Source organism: Peromyscus eremicus, chromosome 8a (assembly GCF_949786415.1).
Source record: "Peromyscus eremicus chromosome 8a, PerEre_H2_v1, whole genome shotgun sequence".
In the NCBI taxonomy this organism is placed as follows: Eukaryota; Metazoa; Chordata; class Mammalia; order Rodentia; family Cricetidae; genus Peromyscus; species Peromyscus eremicus.
This window is the reverse complement of record NC_081423.1, coordinates 15,984,840-16,007,868: the sequence shown is the minus strand read 5'-3', so window position 1 is coordinate 16,007,868 and position 23,029 is coordinate 15,984,840. Positions and strand designations below refer to the sequence as shown.

At 40.1% G+C, this 23,029-nt stretch overlaps 1 protein-coding gene across 8 annotated transcripts in view; it reads right to left on the bottom strand.

The window, feature by feature from the left end:
- The window catches only part of Crebrf (CREB3 regulatory factor), a 75,420-nt gene that overhangs the window by 40,466 nt on the left and 11,925 nt on the right, over positions 1 to 23,029 (bottom strand). For all 8 annotated transcript variants that reach the window (XM_059270248.1, XM_059270240.1, XM_059270246.1 and 5 more), the window contains 3 exons: positions 12,931 to 13,122; positions 10,714 to 10,839; positions 7,340 to 8,426 (listed from right to left, as the gene is read on the bottom strand). In XM_059270248.1, the coding sequence (XP_059126231.1) occupies positions 7,340 to 8,426; positions 10,714 to 10,839; positions 12,931 to 12,939 (1,222 nt within the window). In that variant the 5' untranslated portion in view covers positions 12,940 to 13,122. The remainder of the gene's footprint in view (positions 1 to 7,339; positions 8,427 to 10,713; positions 10,840 to 12,930; positions 13,123 to 23,029) is intronic.

Genomic DNA, 23,029 nt, shown 5'->3' with positions numbered 1-23,029 from the left:
CCTTAGATACTGGTAGAACCATCCAAAGACAGACCAATGACCTATGACCCTATCTGTGAAGGACTACTCAGGGTGTAATAGACATCTGGGAGAGCAAGAAGGACCACTGAGCATTGAGACTGCAACCAGCAACCAGGGGAGACTGCATTCAGACTCTACACCCCACCAAGCTCTCCCTGTTACATTTAATACTTCTTTATTCAATACCCAGTGTCAATTTAGCAAAGTTAGTTCTGCCCTTCTGTTGTCTTACTCCTATTCCTCCAATCCCCTTTCTCTCCGCCCCCCGCAAGCCTATATTCTTTGCCTTTTTATTTTCCAATTGGTAGGTTTTCCCAAAGAATACAGGTTAGCCTGATTAGCAGGGTCTCCTTATCTCAACATTATCTGACTGCATTTCTTTTCTTTCTTTCTTTCTTTCTTTTTTTTTTGGTTTTTCGAGACAGGATTTCTCTGTATAGCCCTGGCTGTCCTGGAACTCACTCTAGATCAGGTTTGCCTGGAACTCAGAGATCTGTCTGCCTCTGCCTCCCAAGAGCTGGGATTAAAGATGTGTGCTATCACCACCTGGCCCTGATTGCATTTCTTTTTTAATTTATTTATATTTTATATATGAGTGCTCTGCATGTATACTTGCATTAACAGAAGAGGGCATATCAGATCCCACTATAGATGGTTGTGAGCTACCATATGGTTGCTGGGAACTGAACTCAGGACCTCTGGAAGAGCAGCCAGGACTCTTAACCACTGAACCATCTCTCCAGCTCCCTGACTGCATTTCTTTATCTTTTCATTCTCCTTTAGATAAAGTGCCTCACTATGTCCTTATTTCGCCTTATCTATTTACTTTTCCTTCCTCTGTTTTTTTTTCTGTATCAACCCAATACTAATCACTAACACTTATTTTTCTATTTCTACTCACCTGACAATAACTAACATCTTCATCTGTCATGCTGTCAGTGTTCCTTTATTTACTAAACAATTAGAGCTTAAGGGGTGACTGTTTCTTGGCTATTACTGTAAATTCACAGTGGGCCTATATTTTGCTAGTGATTTTTTTCCTGTAGACAGTATTTTATTTTCAGAAGTGCACCAAACAACAGTATAGCAGAGCAAAATGACATCTCAATCCTATTTCAACCTAATCTCTCTCAACTGTTTTAAACACATCTACTGGAAGAATCACTGATTTAAAAAGAAAAAAAAAATCAACCAACAACCTAATCCCAGATGCATAAATCCCAATGTAAGAATATGAAAACAAAAAAGGCCACATGATCCCTCCAAAATTTCCAATCCCACAGTAATGTCCTCCAATGACCTTGAATTAGATTAAATCCCAGACAAAGAATTCCAGAGAACAAGCATAAGTATGTTAAAGGAACAAAGAGGATATAAACAAATTCCTGAATGAATTCCAAGAGAACACAAACAGCTAAATGAAAAAAATAAGTCAACACAGGATAAGAATGCTGGCTAGTTTTTAAATGATAAAAACAGGCTAAAGAAATTTATGACCACTAAATTAGCTCTACAGAAAATACCTGAAGGAATGCTCCAAACTAAAGAGAAAGATAAATCTCATGGAGGGATCTGCCAGCCTTATAAGGACACATATGTTTTCTCATTTGGGCTTCCTAGATTTTACATAGATACATAAAATCATGTATGACATGAAAATACAAGTGATACTAGGGGAATAAGGCGAACTAATATAGTTCCTCATGATGTGGTGAACACTAAACATAAAATTTTTTGTTGCTACTTATTAACAGTTATTTTGCTACTCTTATCAATCATAATGTAAATTATCTGATATGCAGGACATCAGACATGCTATTCCCAAAGGGGTCATAACTCAGGTTGAGAACCGCTGTAGTAGGGTATGAAGGGACTATACTCAGTATATATTCTTGTGTGTATATGTGGGAGACAGAGGGAGAATATGAATAAGAATATCAAAGAACTATAAACAAGGATTGCAAGTGCACCACATTGGTAAAACATCTCTATAGCATATGTAAGTCCCCAGAGGTTTGTTCTCCAGCACCTCAAAACTACATTCAGACATCCAGAAATCAACAAATTCAGTAAATCCTTACCTACCAACACTCAATGAAAATACAAAGTAAAGTAAAGTGTGGTATAGAAATGCCTCTAATTCAGAACTTGGGAGGGTGAGGCAGGAGGACACAAGCTCAATGCCAGACTGATATATACAGTAAACTTCAGGCAAAAGAGACACTGAAGTGCAAGTGAGATGGAAAGGTGGTCCATTGACCTGGGACAGACTTTAAGCAACAAGCTATCACTAAAGACAAAGAAGAGCTGTGCATACTGATAAGAGGAGTCAATTCATCAAGAAGTCAGAAAACTTGTAAATCTACCCACATCAAAACACTTAATTAGGGGGCTGGAGAGATGGCTCAGACGTTAAGAGCACTGACTGCTCTTCCAGAGGTCCTGAGTTCAATTCCCAGCAACCACATGGTGGCTCACAGCCTTCTGTAATGAGATCTGGTGCCCTCTTCTGGCCTGCAGGCATATATGCAGACAGAACACTGTATACATAATAAATAAATAAATAAATAAATAAATAAATAAATACATACATACATACATACATACCACCTAATTATATAAAGCAATAGTAGCATTACTGACAGGAAAAAATGCGTAATTTAGTGGTGAGGGGCTTAAATACTCCCCATCTTTGCAAATGGATAGATTGGAAAGAATGAGTAAGGACATAGCAGACTTGAACAACATTAAAGCAAGATGGATATACACTGAAGCTTCCATCCCACAGCAGCAAACTACACATTCATTTAGAGAATAGAGAGCATTCTCCAGGACACACTGTTAAAACTAAACTAGTCTCATAAACTTATGATGAAACATAAGTTTTTTTTTCTTCTGACAATACACACACACAAAAACCCAAGACAACAACAACAAAAATGTTCTAAGAATTTCTTTCCCAGGCATCATGATACTTCTTGTCTGTAATCCCAGCATTCAACTGGGTATGACAGGAGGTCTGACATGAACCTAAGAAAAACCTGTGCTACATAGCAAGTACCAGGCCAGCCAGGACAATACAGCAAGACCTTGCAGAAAGAGGGAAAGCAGGAGAGAGTGAGGGAAAGCAGGAGAGGGAGGGAGGAACAGATAGGTACTATAGAACAACAGCACAGATCAACTGAAGATAGTTTTCCTTTTAATTTTTTTTACACAAGTGTAGAGAATTGCACATTAAACACACAAACGTTATCTGGTTTAGGAAGAGTTTGAGTAAAAAGTACCTCAAGTTTAATGTGGAGGAAAATAAAGGAGAAGAAGAGGTGATATAGAGAAGGAAAAAAGAGGAGGTGGGAGAAAGAGTAGGGGGAGGAAGGAGGAGGAGAAAGCAAGGAAGAGAAAGAGCAGAATGGAGAAGGCCATAGATCCACCCCAAATAAGAAAACAGATAGAAGAAAACACAGGGAAAGTTTCTTGATATTGATCTGGGAGATGAAGATCTTAGGGTGGACTCCACAAGCATAGGTGATGTAAAGAGAAACAGAGGAATGGGGTTTTATCCAACTAAAAAGCTTGAGAACAACAAAACCAATCAAAACAGCAAAGAGACAGCCTATAAAACAGAATATATGCTAACAGTATATCCAATATTGAGTTACTACCCAAATAAGAACCCAACTTACAAACAGGATAAAGGACCTAAACAGGTATGTCTCAAAAGATATCCAAATGACCAGCAAGTATATGAAAACATTCTTAATACTAGTAATCATCAACAAAACACAAATAAAAATCAGAGAGACACTATACCACACTGGTCACAATGACTCATCAGAAGTTGGACAGCAACTGTTGTCAAGGAGATGGCGAAGAGAGAACCCTTGTTTTATTGTCAGTGAAAATGTAAACTGATACAGTCATTATAGAAAGCAGTTTGGAAGTTCCTCAAAAAAATTGAAAATAACCTGGCATGTCAGCATAAACCTGCAATCCCAGGGCTCAAGAGGCTGTGTGGCAAGAGGACTCCAAGTTAGAGACCAGGCAAGGTTACATACTTCAGTGCCAGTACAAAGTAGATTGCCAGACCCTTGCTCAGAAAAGGCAAGCCAGAGGCTAGGGATATGGCTCAGTGGTACAGGACTTGTCTAGCACATGCAATGACCAGGGTTTGATGCCCAGTACAGAAAAACAAAAAGAAACCAAGGGCTACAGATACAGCTCAGTGGCAGAGTATAGTTGCCTTCAGACTATACTTGCTCAGCACAGAATACACAGGTCCCGAGTCTGAGCACCAGCATCTAAAATAGCTAAATAAAAATAAAAATACCAAATGATCCAACAATCCTACTTCTCTGAAAAGATGTCTGGAGAAATGACTCAGTGGTCAAAAGCACTTTCTGCTCTTTCAGAAGACCTGAGTCTGATTCTCAGTATCCATGGCAGGTGGTTCACTGTCTGAACTCCAAGTTACTCCAGGTACTCTGACACCTCTGGCCTCTGAAAGCACCTGAACTCAGGTGAACCTACACACACACACACACCACACACACACACACACACACACACACACACACACACTCTCTCTCTCTCTCTCTCTCAAAAACAATTTTAAGATTTATATTTTATATTCATGAGTATTCTGCCTGCATGTATATATGCACACCACATGTGTGCCTGGTGCTCAAAGAGGTCAGAAGAGGGCACTGGACCTCCTGAACTGGAGTTACAGATGGTTGTGAGCCACTGCTTGGGTGCTGGGGACTAAATCCGGGTCCTCCGCAAGAGCAATGAAAGTGCTCCTAACCCCTGAGCCATCTCTCCAGCCTCACACAAAAATAATTTAAAATAATAAAAATAAATCTTTTTTCTGGTTTGTTTTAAAAGGCCAGATGTGTAGCTTTAGCTTCAGCACTCAGGAGGCAGAAGCACAGAGATCTCTTGTGAAGTGGAGCCAGGCTAGTTTGCACAGTGAGTTCAGGGATACATAATAAGATCATGTCTCAAAAAATTAATAAAAAAGAAGAAAGTTCTTGAAAGCTACATGCACTCCTAAATTCACCACAATACTCCCTAATATCTGAGGCAAATGTAGACATACAAAAACTTATGTATGCAAATATACACAATATTACTTATCCTTTAAGGCTTACATTTATGACAAGTAAATTTACTTGTTATACCAACTAAAGCAGCACAGAGAAAGACAGATTGCAAAGTCTTCATATGTGGAATCTAAAGTCAAACATATAGAAGCAGAGAGCACGGTTGCCAGGTGCTGGAGACCAGTGGGCATGTGAGGTGGTCAAAAAGCAATTTCTGTTTTGAAGAATAAGTCTAGAGATCTAATATACAGACATGATAGCAAATGTAGTTAATACTATACTCCTTAACAGAGTAGAAAACAAGATAATTATGTCAAGTGATGGATGTTAATTAGCATGTGATAACCACAATGTAATAAATACATCTGAATATCATGCTGTGTATCTTAAATAGATCTCAATGCAGAGGCACAGAGTCAAGGAAAAGCAAAGTCACAACCAAGATGGTATGAGAGCACAACCATTGCTTGCCTTGAGACACTGACATTTATTGACCCTGGGATCCGCCTGCTCATAAGCACAACTGGAGAAGGTACTTCCTTCCCCACATTTCCATTCCCCTTACTTATCTATCCTCTCTGTATTTACACTGCCCTTAGCATGTGACCCTAATTCTATACAACAATCTAACGCTTAGATCTTATCTGCCAGACTTTAAGGGCCACACCTGAACAAGGGATGGAGCTACAGAAACTACTCCTACTATAAATACCCAGCCAAATGTCCTTTAACATCTCAATGACGATTTTATCAATGTACTATGAGAAAAACGATCCTGGCAAAGAGGAAAGACAAAGTAAACCAAAGAAAACTAAGTAAACCAAAGGGAAAAAAAAAGGTATAAACCCTTTCCCTCCATTTTAAACTTCAAGTACTTTTTACTTACTTAAAAACTACCCAAATCAAACAACTTGTGGTTTCAAATGCATAAATCTAAGCACCTGAATTTAAAAAAATTATTGAAAAGGAAAAACTCTTTCATGATAAGAGAACTTTGGAAGGATGTAGCTCAATCGTAGGCTTACCTAGCATATGTGAAGCCCAGGGTTTAACCCAACACTGCATCGGCCACACCCATACCCACCCACTTGTGCGAGTGCGAACACACACACACACACACACACACACACACACACACACACACAACACATATAGGCACACATATACAGTGCTGCACTACCTATGACATGGTTACTGTCCAGTTTCAGAATAATGCCAATATTTAGAGTGCCTGAAATGCCAGCAATCACCATTTTAAACAAAAGGGCTCTTTGATAACTTACAAAGTTTCATTTAAACTGGTTTTATGCAGAATTATTAATATCAAAACTAATTTTGAAGCAAGTAACTTTTGCTGAAACTTGAAAAGCTTCACTTCTTTGTGCATTTTTAACTGTGTGCCACTTGGCCATAACATTTTTATAAATAATGTCAGCCAATAGTGGCTACAGCCCAAAATGTAAATGCTAAAATGAAGCAGCTCCCCACAGAGTCTGTTTTTTTCTCTTTCATTTATATGCACTGTACACAAAATGAAGCATCCGCCTTCATGCTCTTCAAACTGCAGCATGAACTTTCTCTTCTTCTTTTTTTTTTCTATTTGTTTTTTTAGAGACAGGGTCTCACCATGTAGTCCTGAGTGGCCTGGAATCAACTATGTAGACCAGGCTGACCTCAAACTTGTGGGGATCTTCTTGCCTCTGCCTCCAAGTGTTGAGATTATAGGCACGCACCACACCTGGTATAGCATATATTTTCTTAATAAAATACAGCGAACACAAGAAAAGGCTTGCCTTCAAACTGTCACTCAGTAGGCTTTTGTTAGCTATAAGCATGAGGGATATGAGCTGACATCCCTTGGTTCACTATTCTATATACACCTATCTTAGCCACAGTAGAGGGGCACAAGCAAAACAGGGCATTGTATTTTAAATCTTCACGTAAGTGTTCAAGAGGGTGGCAAAGAAGGTCATTTAACAAAAAATAATTAAGAATAAGCCCTCAAAGAATCAAGATACAAATTATGACAGAGGCACAAATGATCATAAGTATAAATAGCAGCTTTTAAAGCTATGTGAATAGAAAAAGATACTTTTGATGCAAATAAAGACATAAAGTTACTTAACCCCTAAACTAAAATAAAGCAACCATCCAAAAAGCGTTCTATTTCAAACAGTGAATAGGAAGGTCAATTTAATAAGCTGTGAGAGTTATACCTGGTTCAGAGAATGTGTCGCTAATATCATCATCTCTGTCATCCTCATAATCCTCTTCTTCTTCTTCCTCCTCATCATTTTCAGAAAGCTCATGCTCACTGCCAAACCCTTCATCATGGTCTTCATCATCAATATCATCTTCATCATCCTCATCATCTTCAGGACTGCATTTGGTCGGGTGTTCTCTCATGTCGTCAGAGACAAAAAGAGAATAATTGTGCTCTTCTTTTTTCTGGGATGAATCTGAAACAGAAGTGCTGGCAGAAAGGTTGCCACTCTCTGTTGTGGCAACTGACCCAGGGCCACCCTGGGGCAGAGGACTAAGTAATAGTTCCTGGGTTTCTCTGAAAGGCAAAGCAGGTGTAGCATACCCCTGACGAGGCTCCATTCCCCTTCTCTCCTGTCTCTTAGCCACAGCTCCACAGTAGCAGGTGTTCTCCTTGGCTGCATCTGTGTGTGCCTGGCTCAGCAAGGGCCGGCCCTGTTGCACAGGGTTGATCTTGACCTTTGCTTTTTTTACATAGTCTTTACATTCAACATGAAAATTCACCTTTTCATTATGATACATGTTGGTCTTCACCATGATCTGTGTGCTTGAAGTAGGTTTACTCGCTTTTTGGACACAGTCTGACGATGGGACCTCAGCCTGAAGTGTCTTTGAAGAACACACAGGGGCAGCTGCTCTACTTGTGATCTTTTTACTAGGGAATGAAGAGGGCAAGGGATTTTGTTTGACACTGAAGAGTGAATCAGGATAATAAAGGGAATCAGAAACAGACTGAGAGTCCTCACTATTAAGCTGGGCCAAGGTTGGAGTTTTACTTATGACCTCTTCATCTTGGTAAGGGCTAGAAAAGTCATCAAGACCCAGGTAATCCACTTCTTTTGTCCCCCAGATGTCACAGCTGGTTAGTTTGGTGTACTTAGTTAAGTCTTCACAGTATGTATCCCATTGTTCCCAGTTTGAGGTTAAAGCATCCTCATTATCCAGGACATCTGTGAAAGACTCCAGATTTTCAATGTCTTTGCAGTCTTCCAAAGAAAGGAAGTTGTCTCTAGGATTCTGTTGATAGTTCATCTCTCTATCCTAAGGAAGGTTTAAAACGGGAAATCACATACCATGCTTTAGGAAGAAAATATTCACCTCCATCCATACCTGCAAATATCAAAACAAATACTCTACCTCTGGTCTGTTTCAAGATAAAGTCTACTGACATGATACCTTCCCCTTACATCTATACGGGAAAATACATTCTTTGAGAGACTAAAGTATGGGTCCAAACATCAAAGCCTCTTGTGATCTTATAAGCTCTCTTTAGAAACTAACTTCAAGCAAGAAGCAAGTATTGAAGACCTTACCTTTATCACAGAATACCTCAATTTAAGGAGGAAATGAAATATGAAAGCAAAGAGACCAGAGAGCGCCAAAAGTTAACTGTAAAATTGTAAAACCTTGTATAGAACCTAGGTAACAATTCTTGGCATGGGAAGTCAGATATTCCTCATGTACTACAAAGATGTGACTTTATAATGTAGCAAAAAAGCATACGTGGAGTGGTAGCACACACTATTAACCCACTCAGAAGGGAGAAGCAGGACTATTGCTGTGGGTTTGGGGCCAGCCTGGTTTACATAGCAAGTTCCAGGCTAGCCAGGGTTACATGGTAAAACTGTCTCAAAAACAAACAAACAAACAAACAAAAACAAATAAATAAAATGTAGTTACATTCTACAGTCATGGAAAAAGTTGAGCCCTAGTACACTAACACAAAAGGCTACTTATCATTTTTATTTTTAGAAAAAGCAAACTCCAGCTGAAGAGAAGGCTCAGTGGGTAAAGGCTCGATGCCAAGCCTGACCACCTCAGTCCAACCCCTGGGACCCACATGATGCAAGGAGAGAACTATCCTCAATTATCCTCTAACCTAAACACATACACACAGACTAAATAAATGTGGGGAAAAAGCAAACTGAAGGATACAAGTATACTATCCATCCACAGTAAAAAGCATATTCAAATGTTTACATATTCATGGTATCTGCTAGCACTAGTTACACTTTTTTGGGAAAAACTGAAGAGTAGAGGCTCAGAAAGGGAATGGATTTTCAGTTTTCCAGTTTACTTTGTTCCAATGAATTTTTAGTTTGCATTTATTTTATGTTGGACTGTGTGTGTGTCTTTGTATGTGTTGAGTAGCTTCACTTAAGTAATTTATATATACCATATCCCACTTTTATAGTAGAATTCAATTGTTCTTCATGAATTCACATATGTGCACTCAAATTCACAATTTCTAGCATTTCTGTGTTATTTAAGTTACATATAATTAAAATTATATTGAGGCTATAAAAATGGCTCAGCAGTTAAAGAGTTCTTACTGTTCTTCTAAAGGAACCAAGCTAGGTTCCCAGACTGCTGTCTGAAAGCTCACAACCACTTTTAACTCCCAGCTCCAGGGAGATCTGACACCTCTGGCCTCTTTGGGCACCTTCCCTCATGTGCACAGTTAAAATATAAGTTATTTTTCCTCCCTTAGGCTAGGCATGATGGCACAAGCCTTTAATCTCAGCCCTCAAGAGGGCGAAGTAGGCAGAGGTATTTGTAAGGCTTGAGGCCAGCCTAGTCTACATAGAAAGTTCCAGGCCAGCCAAAGCTACAAAGTGAGAGAGATCCTGCCTTAAAAAAGAAAAAAAGAAAAAGAAAAAGAAAGAAGCAGGGCTGCAGAGATGGCTGCAGTTAAGAGCACTTGGTGCTCTTGCAAAGGACCTTGCTTCATTCCTAGCACCCACATGGTGGCTCACAAATGTCCAATTCCATGGAATCAGACATCCTCTCTGGCCTCTACGGGCACTGCATACATGTAGTGCAAAGTACCTCCTGACATAAAATATTTTTTCCTCTTGGGAATTTTGTGTCTACCTCAGATACTTGGAGTAACTTGGGGCTACTTATCTGTCTTACCATCTTTACCATACGTCTTGTGTATGCATCATTCCTTAATGTGTGAGCTAGAAAGCCCTTTAGCAGTTTAGCATATCATACACACACAGCTTACTTTCCTCATGAACAACTAGACTTGACAGATAACCTCTTCACATGCTACTTTAATCAATTTGGGTATCTTTCAGAAATTACTAGACTAAGTCACAAGAATCAAACCTGGCCCCTAGTCACATCCTTTTCCTTTTCTTAAAACCTGATCTGTATGGCCCCCACAATCCTTCCTCAGCCTCTCAGGTAATGGTTTTAACCGTGTGAGCCTCCATATCATGTACATTATTTTCTCTTTTCAGATATTTATAAAAAAAAAAACTCTACATCATCATTTTGATCCCAAGTCAATTAAAACTAAAACCAAGAAAAGGTTGCTTACCAGCTCATACATGAAATCTGGATCAGAACTGTTGGCTAAGAGATCTGTGCTCATCAGAGTCTGTTCTGAAAAGGTGTGGCTTCGAAAGGCATCCCCAAAAGGCGGGTCCATTCCGCTTACGCTGGGCTACAATAAAACCATTTTCACTTTAGGAGGTTAAAGGCAGCTTCAAGTCCAACTTACTACACATATGCCTGTCCTTATTCCAGTATGTAATTTATTTCAGTAAATAATTGTCTCCTTTGTAGCACACACCAAGGGCTTTAACTAGCACTGAACATGGACCTCTACTACGAGGAAAGCAGCCAAGATGTATAGAAAAAAAAATCAGAACAGAAATTCTTAACAACAACTTCTAAAAATTGAAGTTTGGTCACTAGAGACAGTATACAAGATTGGGCTATTTATTTTTTAAGCTATATAAACATTTCTTAAAATCCTTCTCTAACAAGACTGTTCTAATTTCCCTGAAGCACAGAATGTTCTCCTGTTTTCTTAGGGCTGAAGCAGTAGTAAGTCAGATTTAAACTATATTCCTGAGTCCAATGTCTTACTTCCCCAAACAAAGATAATTTGGGTATCTTTTTATAATTTTATTTTGGGGGTGAGAGAGACATGTGGAGGTCAGAGGATAACTTGCTGAAGTCAGTTCTCTCTTTTTATCATGTGGGACTAGGAGACTGAACTCAAGCCAATCAGGCTCCCCGGCAAGAGCCTTTAATCCACTAGCCACCTTGCCAGCCCCATTTAGGTATCTTCAGTCCAACCAACAGGAACAACGTAATAGCCTCCAAACTTTCTAAGACACAGCTGAAAATGTGGGCTTCATCTCCTGGTTTCTCTCTCTCCTTTTTACGTTTCATCATCTATCCAAACCACTTCAGCCGTACACCCCTGGCTCAAATAAAAGAAAAGCCACACTCTGAACTCTAACTGCAATAAAGAAAGTGAGAAAGACTAGAAACACTCTTCTTACTCTCCCACGAGGTGGTGCAGCAAAGAGTTTTATAAGGCATTAGTAGTCTATGCACCTACTTCCTCCTTACACACCTCCCACCTGATCTGCCTTTTCCATGTTCCCCTAGGTACTTCCAAATCAGCTGGTTTGCTTTGCTTTAGTTTCCCCAGACCTTCCAAAACATTGGAGTCTTTCTTCCTAAAAAAAAAAATGTTTAAGAAAAAAAGTTTTAGAGCCCTAAATCAAGTAGTCAATGAACAGCAAATCATACCTTGTTTAGACACAAACTCTAAAAAGGAACATGTGGTCCTTTTGTCCCAGACCTTGGGATGGACGCCGCCTCTGGACGCTGGCCTCTGGTCTTTTAAGTATCAGTTACCAAGTCCTTTCTCTAGACTGCTGCAAAGTCACCAAACCATCCTAACAATTTTTTTATCCCTGTGCCCAAGGGCTAGTCCTGTTCAGGACCTCCTTGGAGTCCTAACTGCTCAGTATTTCTAGATTTCTTTCCAGCACTCAAACTGGGGGTGGGGGTGAAAATTAACCATAAAAAGAGAAAGGGGAAAGTTTGGATAAGAAGAATGGGGACAAATAAGCTTTCCAGTTTTTATTTCACTGATTGCCTCAAACTCAAAAAGAGACCAATTAAAAGGAGTTGTCTCAGCCTGGTGTGGAACTGTGTGCCTATGATTCCAGCATTTTCAGGGCCAAAGCAGGAAGGTTGCTAAACTGAAGCCAGTTTTACAGCAAGACCAGGTCAGATATACACATACATACAAACATACACACACACACACACACACACACACACACAGAAAGGGGGGAGCGGGAGAGAGAATGAGAATGAGAATATATACCACTCTTGGATATATGTGTATGCTTCCATGTGTGAAACAGAATCACCACTTCTGAACTGTTGTAAATGGAAAGGAAGAGTTGGGAAGCAAAATATCAGAATATCAAAAATGGGATTTGGGTGGCAGATTAAATTTCTAGATAATTCATTTTGTTCTCATAAAGAGAGCAGATTTAGCAACTAGCCTACTTACTCACCATGCTCCTTGTGTCAAGCTCATTGAAATCTTCAAGGCTACAGCAAACGAGGAACAAGAGAGCATGTACTCACATCTAGGTGAGGACAGAAATAAGCTGTCTTTGAAGCTAGTGTGTCAAGCTGTGTTAAGATGCAGAAAGGGCAACACTGTGCCCTTTCTACCACACAGAAAATCAAACCGCACACTACTCCACATGTCATTTACCTGAGGCATTTCCAAGCCCAGATCCTCTGAGTCCAATTCCAAACTTCTTCTTTTTCTTGTTTGTAAATTCCTTTCCAGCTTTACTTTTAATTCCAAGATCAAAGATGATTTTCACAATAAACAGGTTTTCCCAGAATGCCTTCAGTTCAATTGCTTGGGTCACCACTTTTTTAAAAAAATAATTTTGTAGTTCTGTCAAATAACAGAAAGTAATTTCACTGAGCTCCATTGAAAACAAGTTGACCTTTCAAAAGAACATTAATAAAAAACACTGTGCTTTAAATAAGTCTCATAGTTGAATTTTCAAGAATTTAGTTTCTAATATCTACTATTCTGAAATATACCTTTTAACATTGCTTATTTCTGAAATAAGGTTGGTCAATAATCAATTAGCAGCTGAAAACAATGGCATACACTTGTAATCCCAGCATTCTGGAGATGAGACAGGAAGATCAAAAGGTTGGGCTATCCTGAGCTACCAAGGTTTTAGGCCAGTCCAGGCTACTCAGAAAGACTCCGTATCAAATAAGCAAGCAACTAAATAAATAACTGTAACACTCTTTTAAAAAAACCTTAAAGCCAGGCGGTGGTGGCGCATGCCTTTAATCCCAGTACTCGGGAAGCAGAGGCAGGCAGATCTTTGAGAGTTTGAGGCCAGCCTGGCCTACAGAGCGAGATCCAGGAAAGGCACAAAGCTACACAGAGAAACCCTGTCTTGAAAAACCAAAAATCAAAAAAAAACAAACAAACAAACAAACAAAAAAACCCCCAAAAACCCAAAAACCCCAAAACCAAAAACAAACACACTTTAATATATCCTCATCTTTTCTGTAATTTGGAAGAGATTTTTAAAGTCAAGCCCTCATTCCCTTTATCATCTTGTGAAGAAACCCATCTTAACATTTTACTGTAATGACTGCGAAAGTGATCTACAGTTTTTATCTCTTGTAACTCTAAAACTGTCATGAATAAACAACAGGAGAATTAAACATCACATCTGTAAGTTCATGAACATAATCTTTGACTTATACATAAAAGCTGACCTTAAAGCCGGGCGGTGGTGGCGCACACCTTTAATCCCAGCCCTCTGGAGGCAGAGCCAGGTGGATATCTGTGAGTTCGAGGCCAGCTTGGTCTACAGAGCAAGATCCAGGACAGGCACCAAAACTACACAGAGAAAACTCTGTCTCAAAAAACCAAATAAATTTTTTTTAAAAAGCTGTCCTTTAAAAATTACTGTTCTAGGCTTTAAGGAGCTCTCTAGTTACTACCCAGCCTAGTGCCCCCATGAAGTATACTCAAACTATTGCCCCAAAGAAAGAAAAAGTTACTCCATTGTTAATGGCTTCCATGTGATAAATGGGACAAGAACTACTTTGTACAGTATTTCCAAGGGTTGGGTTAAGCTGACCGAAATCACCCGGCATGGGATCTTGAAGAGGTGGATGCTTTCTTTCCTTGCTTATGAAGACTTTAACGGAGAAAAAATGAAAAGCTACACCCACCTTCATCTTCTCCAAAAAGTAATTCTCCGAGTATGATCCTAGAACCATCAACATCAACCTGCATGCATTAGAAATGCAGAATCACAGGCCTTAACCTTACCACTAGAACATAAACTGAAGGGGTGGAGCTCAGCAGTGCACTTTCATATGCCCTCCTGATCTCCCTAGGTTAAGAATTAGTGTCCTGGTCTTGCTCTCATTCAGTCCAGACACAATGTCACTTCTTAAAAAAAAAAAAGGTATCGTTTCTTCAACTGAACTGCCTTCTGCAGTTCTCACATTCAGGAGATTAGCGGACAAGAGTGGAACACTGTTCAAAGACTGATTGCCTCAACAAGTGAGAGTGGAGGAGGGACACTAACTGTTCTACTTAATTAGGCTAATGAACTGACAGCCATTTGTATTTCCTGGATGTCTGCTGGCCCTTCCATAGCTGGCTCTCAATCCTACTTATACTGGTCCAGCTGAGGAAACACTTGCAACATCTACCGAAGGCCCAGAAACAGTCAACAATGCCTCTCAGTCCAGTCCACAGTCTAAGGTGGCAGTTCTCAATCTGTGGGTCACGACTCCTTTGCCTTTGGCAAATCTCTATATCCATAAATATTGACATTATGATTCATAAAAGCAGCAAAATTACAGTTATGAAGTAGCACCAAAAATAATTTTATGGTTTGGGGGTCCCCACAACATGAGGAACTGTATTAAAGGGTCACAGCATTAAGAACGTTGAGAACCACTGGTCTAAGGAGATAAAAGATTATGCACACACCTTACAGACAAGCTTTTGCTCAGGTAACCTGATGAAATCCTACAGGTATGCAGCCTATTCCTACTCTCACTCTGATTCCTGTGGGAAGAAAACCATGTCATCTTTTCTAGACATATTATTTAGCAATTCCTTCATGCCATGCCACTCAACTAAATGGACTAGTAAAATATTGGCAGTCTACATAACCTGAATATGGGGATGTTACTTTCTATAAAACCTGAAATTTGCTGTTACAAGCACCAAGGTTGGAAACTGTGGGAAGAATGAAGTCCTAGTCAACACATACTTACTGGTGTCTACTAATGATGCTACCCTAATAGCCTGGTCTAGCAGAGAAGCCAGAAAAGGGCAGGCTCTGTTAGTCACAGTTTTTACTTGCACATTACACAGCACTGGGTGATAACAATTTTAGGTCTCAGTTTTGTCATTTCTAAAGTGGGGGGGGGAAGGAAAGGAAAGAAAAAGAAAAAACACATAATTGGTACAATGTTATGTCTGTAATGCCAGCTACCCAGAAAGCCTAAAGCAGAGGCCAGCTTGGGAGACATACAAAGCAACAGACTCCAGCTCAGAGGGAGGGAAGAAAAGAGGGAAGAAGAAAAGGCAATGGAATGCATGAAATAAAAGCAAAAGGAAGGACTATTTAGATGCAGGAATGGAATAGAACACTGGGACAAATGGATAAAAACAAAGTATAATTACACATATATACAAAAGTGGTTTAATGAAACTCATTTCTTTGTAAGCTAACTTTAAAGACTAATTAAAGGGCTGACCAGATAGTTCAGTGGGCAAAGACACTTGCTTCTCAAGCCTGAGTTGCATCCCCAGAACCCATATAAGGTGGAGGGAGAGAAATTAATCTAAAAAGTTGTCCTCCAACATCTACATGTATTCCTTGGAGCATGTGCATGCGAGTGCAAACACACACACACACACACACACACACACACACACACACAGAATAAAAAATGTTTTAAAAATTGAAAGCCAAGAATAGAGCATGGTGCACAAAGCTTTAATATCAACTCTTAGGAGACAGAGGTAGGCAGATCTCTTTGAGTTCAAAGCCGGCCTATCTACATAGTGAGTTCCAGGCCTGCCAAGGCTACACAGCCAGACCTTGTCTTAAAATAAAATTATGTCTTATCTTTTACATCTGCAATGCAGGTTATTTTTCCTTAATTATGTAACAAGGGTGGAAGAAAAGTTACAGGTATCTATTATATAGCAATTGCCATCACACAGCATCTCCTATAATGAGACACTGCTCTAAAAACTGTATCATCTAATGAGTAGCATATACAAATAGGGCATTAGTGTCTGTTGAGTATCAAAAAAGCCCGGTTACTTAGATGATAGAATAACACTAAGGAGGAAGGTCTAACAACTTGCACTCAGGGAACCTTTATACTTTATTGGCCTCAAAAAATTCATATTTTGCTCAAATTTTTTTATACAAAAGCAAGGGTCGTAATTCCCCAAAGTGTGATTAAGAAATCCTTGTGACAAGGTGTAGTTACTCAACCAAAGGACTGTTAGGGTTTAGAAAACACTAACAAAGCCACCTACTATCATTACTGCTGAATTTTAAGGAGCTGCTGTGCACTGTAAATCTCAAGAGCTGAACACAGCACATGCCATTTCCCCAAGTTGTTCATGAAATCTTCCTCCCTGACCCAAAGATTGCTTTTTCCAGATAAAAGGCAAACAAGGAAGTGGCTGAAGTTTACCAGTCACTCCTCCTTTTGCTCACAGCACTGGCTCACCAGTTTTGAGGCAAGTTGTGTGCATTTATCAGGGGAGACAAAACTGGACCATCAGCATATTTGCCAATAGAGTTTCTGTACCCGGGCTTTTAAAAAAAACTATTCAGCAACATTTTCTAGGTATCATAATCAGAAGTCAGCTCTGTGAGGCAGGGAGGTGGGGTCAGTAAATGATGAGCAGCAGCAGTACCTGAAGAAAAAGATATCTCTAATTTCTTTAACAGCCTTGCCAGGTCTTGCTGTGAGGTTTTTGGTTCTCTGAACACATGCTAAGGCTTACTATGGATGTCAGACAGGGCAACAGATAAAGACAGTACACACAATCAAAAGACAGCTTACAAAAGCTCATCCCTAGCTCCATGCAAACCATTCATCATAAATGACTTCAAAAGCAAAACCCAAGAGCTGACTGATGAGCTACAAGCCCCTCTGCCCCTGAAAGTTTTGGCTTACTTCCTAGTCACATCAAGAAACATAGAAGCCTCTTTATAGACTAATTGAACCGTGGTAGCTCATGCCAACAATCCTAGCACATGGGTAGCTGAAGCAAGGGGATCATTGTTCAAGTTCCAGGCTAATCTGGGCTATATAATAAATCAGTCTCAGTCTATCTCTCAACATAAAAAAGGAAAGAAACTGGCCAGGCAGTGGTGGTGTACACCTTTAATCCCAGCCCTTAAGAGGCAGAGCCAGGAGGATCTCTGGCTCTGTGAGTTCAAGGCCAGTCTGGTCTATAGAGCGAGATCCAGGACAGGCACCAAAACTACACAGAGAAATCCTGTCTCAAAACCCTCCCCCACCCCACCCCCCAAAAGGAAAGAAACATGCACACACATACACACAAAACCCTCTTTATAAAATGAAGTATCCTATGAATAATTAAGCAGATACTACACATGACAGTCAAAATCCCTTTTTATTGCAGTAGTTTGGGCCACTCACTCCTTTTAGTAACTCGAAAATAGCTCCTCACAGTAGTAAACTGCCTTCTGAGTCATCTAACATCACCAGAGCAATGTTTAAAATTTCTGACACACCCAATAGAATAGCTATTATGTAAAAAATGGAAAATAACAAGTGTTGAAGAGGACAGGAATAATCAGAACCCTCATGAACTGCTGGTAGAGATGTAAAATAGTACAGACAGTAAGGGAGAGTCTGGCAGTTTCTCAATAAGTTAAAGGATTATCACATGATTCGGCGACTCTATTCCTGACTTAAAACATCCACATTCATAGCAGCATTAAACACAATAGCCAAGAGGTGGAAACAACTGAAATAGCCATCCATGTATACACAACAGAATAAGGATGAATGCAGTTCTAACGGACATTACAACAAACCTTGAAAACATTATGTTAAGTGAAATAAGTCTGATACATAAAAGGACGACTTATGATTCCACTTACATCAAGTGCCTAGAACAGAGAAATTTCATAAAGACAGAAAGTAGAACAGAGGTTACGAGACACTGACTAGGAGCTGTAATTTAATGGACATTGTTTCTGTTCAAGATGGTTAAATGTTTGGAAACAGTTAGTGGTGATGGCTACACAACACTGTTAATGTACACACTTAAACATGGTAAAATGGTACCAGGAATGCTGGCTCATGCCTGCAATCCTAGCACTCATGAGGCTGAGGCAGGAGGATGGCCACAAGTTTGAGGTGAGCCTTGACTACACAGCAAGTAACAGACCAGTCAGAATCACACAGTGAGAACCCATAACAAACAAACATGAAATGCTTTCATATATATTTTACATTTCTAAACTGTTGCTTTTTAATTAAAATTTTACTGTAAAGAACATGAAAATAAGAGATATCACAAAGCAAGATTAGATAGACCCAGAGTCCATCCATCTCAATGAACTTCTAAAGTTAGAGTAGCCACACTGAAGCTGTGAGGTTACTTTGGATTTACACTTTCACAATCCACAATCTACACACACACACACACACACACACACACACACACACACACACTGACAAAGTTAAAATTAGAAAGACAATTAACTTTATATCTTTTTTCATAAATCATGTGTCCATTACTTAAATTCCATCCTTTCTCATCACCTCATCACATATTTGCCCTTTCTTGATCTCCTTTCTACATGTTATACTTTACTCATATGTACATTATGTGTATATGCACACACATGCACATTATAGGCTAGGAACTACATGAGAAACATAAAGATCAAAAGGTCATTTGAGTAGCCCAAACAGCACTGAGCCACTGTGATCGTTCTGCACTCTTGCCCCGTAAATCCCTTTATTGTACAGTCAATTCAAGTCTTCTATTAGCATCACAGAGTTTTAAAAATGTAAGGGCTAAAATGTAAGTTGCAAAACTAGGTTTGCAACCCAACATTAAATAAGAAGAATGAAAGTTACATTCTGCTGAAAGTCCTGAGGACCTAAGAGTATCTAAGTTTTGCTGTGGGATGTTCTGTATGGCAAATGTGTTGCTCTGATTGGTTAGTAAGTAAAACACTGATTGGCCAGTTGTCAGGCAGGAGGAAGTATTGGCGGGACAAGGAGGAGAATAAAGCTGGGAAGTGGAAGGCTGAGTCAGAGACACTGCCAGCCACCACGATGACAAACAGCATGTGAAGATGCTAGTAAGCCATGAGCCACGTGGCAAGGTATAGATTTATAGAAATGGATTAATTTAAGCTGTAAGAAGTTAGCAAGGCCATGCAGTTTGTAACCAATATAAGTCTCTGTGTTTACTTGGTCGGGTCTGAGCCGCTGTGGGACTGGCAGGTGACAGAGATTTGTCCTGACTGTGGGCCTGGCAGGAAAACTCTAGCTACAAAGTTTCAAAAGTGCTCTCTCTTGGGGCTAGAGACATGGCTCACTGGTTAAGGGCACTTGTTATTACACAGGTTCAATTCTCAGCATCATCCTTCACTTAACATCTGTGGGTATCAGGGACACATACTGTGGACCGACATACATGTAGGCAAAACACTCATACACATAAAATAAAATAATCTTTTTTTAAAAAAAGCGATCTCTCTCTTTTAACTGAGGTCTTAAAAGACACAAGACTTCTCATACTTTTGTTCAATTCCTTTGGAAGGCTGGGCAAAAAAAAAAAAACGCCCTTTTAACCAATAGGGAAGACACTAGCACACCTCTCTAAATTAATCTAAGTTAGATGGAAAGACTACTTCTTATTTCTCAAAACTATTGACTAGAAGACATTAGGGACCCTCTGTCAGATGTGGAGTTGGTGAAGATCTTTTCCTGATCTCCAGAATATATCAAAAACTCAAGAAACTAGACATCAAAATACCAATTAAAAAACGGGCTATAGAGCTAAACAGAGAATTCTCAACAGAGGAATCTCGAATGGCCAAAAGACATTTAAGGAATTGTTCAACATCCTTAGTCACCAGGGAAATGCAAATCAAAAATGACTATAAGATACCATCTTACACCTGTCAGAAGAGCTAAGATCAAGAACACTGAAGACAGCTTATGTTGGAGAGGATGCGGAGCAAGGGGAACACTCCTACACTGTTGGTGGGAATGCAAACTTGTACAGCCACTTTGGAAATCAGTATGGTGGTTTCTCAGAAAATGGGGAATCAATCTTCCTCAAGATCCAGCTATACCACACTTGGGCATATACCCAAGGAATGCTCAATCATACCACAAGGACACATGCTCAACTATGTTCATAACAGCATTATTTGTAATAGCCAGAACCTGGAAACAACCTAGATGCCCCTCAACTGAAGAATGGATAAAGAAAATGTGGTACGTATACACAATGGAGTACTACTCAGCAAAGGAAAACAATGACATCATGAGGTTTGCAGGTAAATGGATGGAACTAGAAAATGAGTGAGGTAACCTAGACTCAGAAGGACAAACATGGTATGTACTCACTCATAAGCAGATACTAGAAGTAAAGCAAAGGATAACCAGACTGCAACCCACAGCTCCAGGGAGGCTAGCTAGTAAGGAAGACCCTAGGAAGGATGCATGGATTGCCCAGTGATAGAGAAATGGATAAGATCTACATGAGCAAACTGGGGGTGATGGGGGTTAATGGAGGGCAAGGGACGGGGGATGAGAGCTTAGGGGAGCGGGAGATTCGAGCTGGAATGGGAACAGAGTAGGAGAGCAAGGAGAAAGATACCATGATAAGTGAAGACACCATGGGAACAGGGAGGTCCCCAGGAATCCACAAGGATGACTCCACCATAGACTACTGGCAATAGTCGAAAAGGTGCCTGAGCTGACCTACCCTGGTGATCAGATGGCTGAATACCCTAACTGTCACCATAGAACCCTCATGCAGTGACTGATGGAAGCAGATGCAGAGATCTATGGCCAGGTCCCAGGCGGAGCTCCAGAAGTCCAATTGATGATAGAGAGGAGGGATTCTATGAGCAAGAGATATCGAGACCATGACTGGAAGAAGTACAGAGACAACTAGCCAAACTAATGGAAACACATGAACTGTGGACCAATAGCTAAGGAGCCCCCATGGTACTGGACTAGGCCCTCTGGATAAGTGAGACAGCTGTTTAGCTTGAACTGTTTAGGGGGCCCCCAGACAGTGGGATCAGGACCTGTCCATTATGCATGAGCCAGCTTTTTTGGAGCCTAGTGCCTATGGTAAGAGACTTTGTGCAGCCTTGGTGCAGGGAGGAGGGGCTTCAACCCGCCTTAACTGAATGTACCAGGCTCTGCTGACTCCCCATGGGAGACCTTGCCTTGGAAAGTCGGGAATGGGGGGGTGGGTTGAGGGGGAAGGCTAGGGAGTAGGAGGAGGGAGGACAGGGGAATCTGTGGTTGGTATGTAAAATGAACAGAAAATCTCTTAATTAAAAAAAAGACATTAGGGGCATTCTTTAGCTTGGGTTTATGCATTTAAATTGTTCCAGAGGACAGGGCCATGGAAAAATTCTTGACAGAAGCAGAGAATGTATTTCTAACTCAGCTACTCTCAGTAATCACTATGGGCAAAATATTCGGCTTATATTTGTACTGCTGTTTACAGATTCAAAGCACAAGATAGACTCTGGAGATGTAACAGGAGTCAGTGTTTTGGTAAAATTATCCAAATTCATCATTGTCCCTCTGCCATCTATTTTACACTAATTAAAAAAAAAACAAACCACTTCAGCAAGAGGAAGAGATCTGCCTAAGGTCATTAACTAAATGATGTCTCTCAACAAACCAACCACCACAGACGTTCTACGCTCAATCCCAAATTTCCTTCAGCTTCCGAATATGCATGCATGTACCTACTATCTTCAGCTAGGGTATCTGTGCTAACTGTGCTAACACCTTACCACCTCACAGACACTATGCCAGCAACTCCATCCAAATGTTCCTACTCCAAAATAGAACCATCTCTCTCTGACAGTCAGATGTGGAGGACTGATCTCAGATTCAACTCTTCCCTAACCATTTTATTAATTTATGCTGTGGATTTTATTATTATGAAAGATATACCAACCACTTACCGGACACTGCACACAAATACGCCTTTTTAACTTCACTACCCTGAATCATTCTAACATTTGCCTATACATTCCTCTATCTAGGTCTTAAGCTTCACTTTTTTGTTGTTATTTTAAGACACGGTTTCATTGTGTAGTCCTGACTGGCCTGGAACTCACTATGTTGATCAGGCTGGCCAACTCACAGAGATCCTCCTGCCTCTGCCTCTCTGGGACTATAGGTGTATGATACCACATCCAGCCCTATTTCCCTAAAGAAACTCAGGCTGGCCTTGAACTCAATCCTTCAGCCTGTGCCAGTTGAATGCTAGAATTACACCTAGCATGAAGCCCCATTTTGAAGTTATTCTCCCTTGCCTGCCAGACCTTCGTAACATACCCCTAAATCTTCTGTAATGTCTAAAATATTCAAGGTAACAAGTGAAAGAATCTTCCCAACCCTATCTTCCACTTTAAGTAAACATGAATATTAGACTGACTTTACCAGTTCCCTGGCATCCTTCAGGTGCTTACAATCCAATTTCACTCCCCTAAGGCTCTCCAACAGTGAGTCTTTGGCTTGTG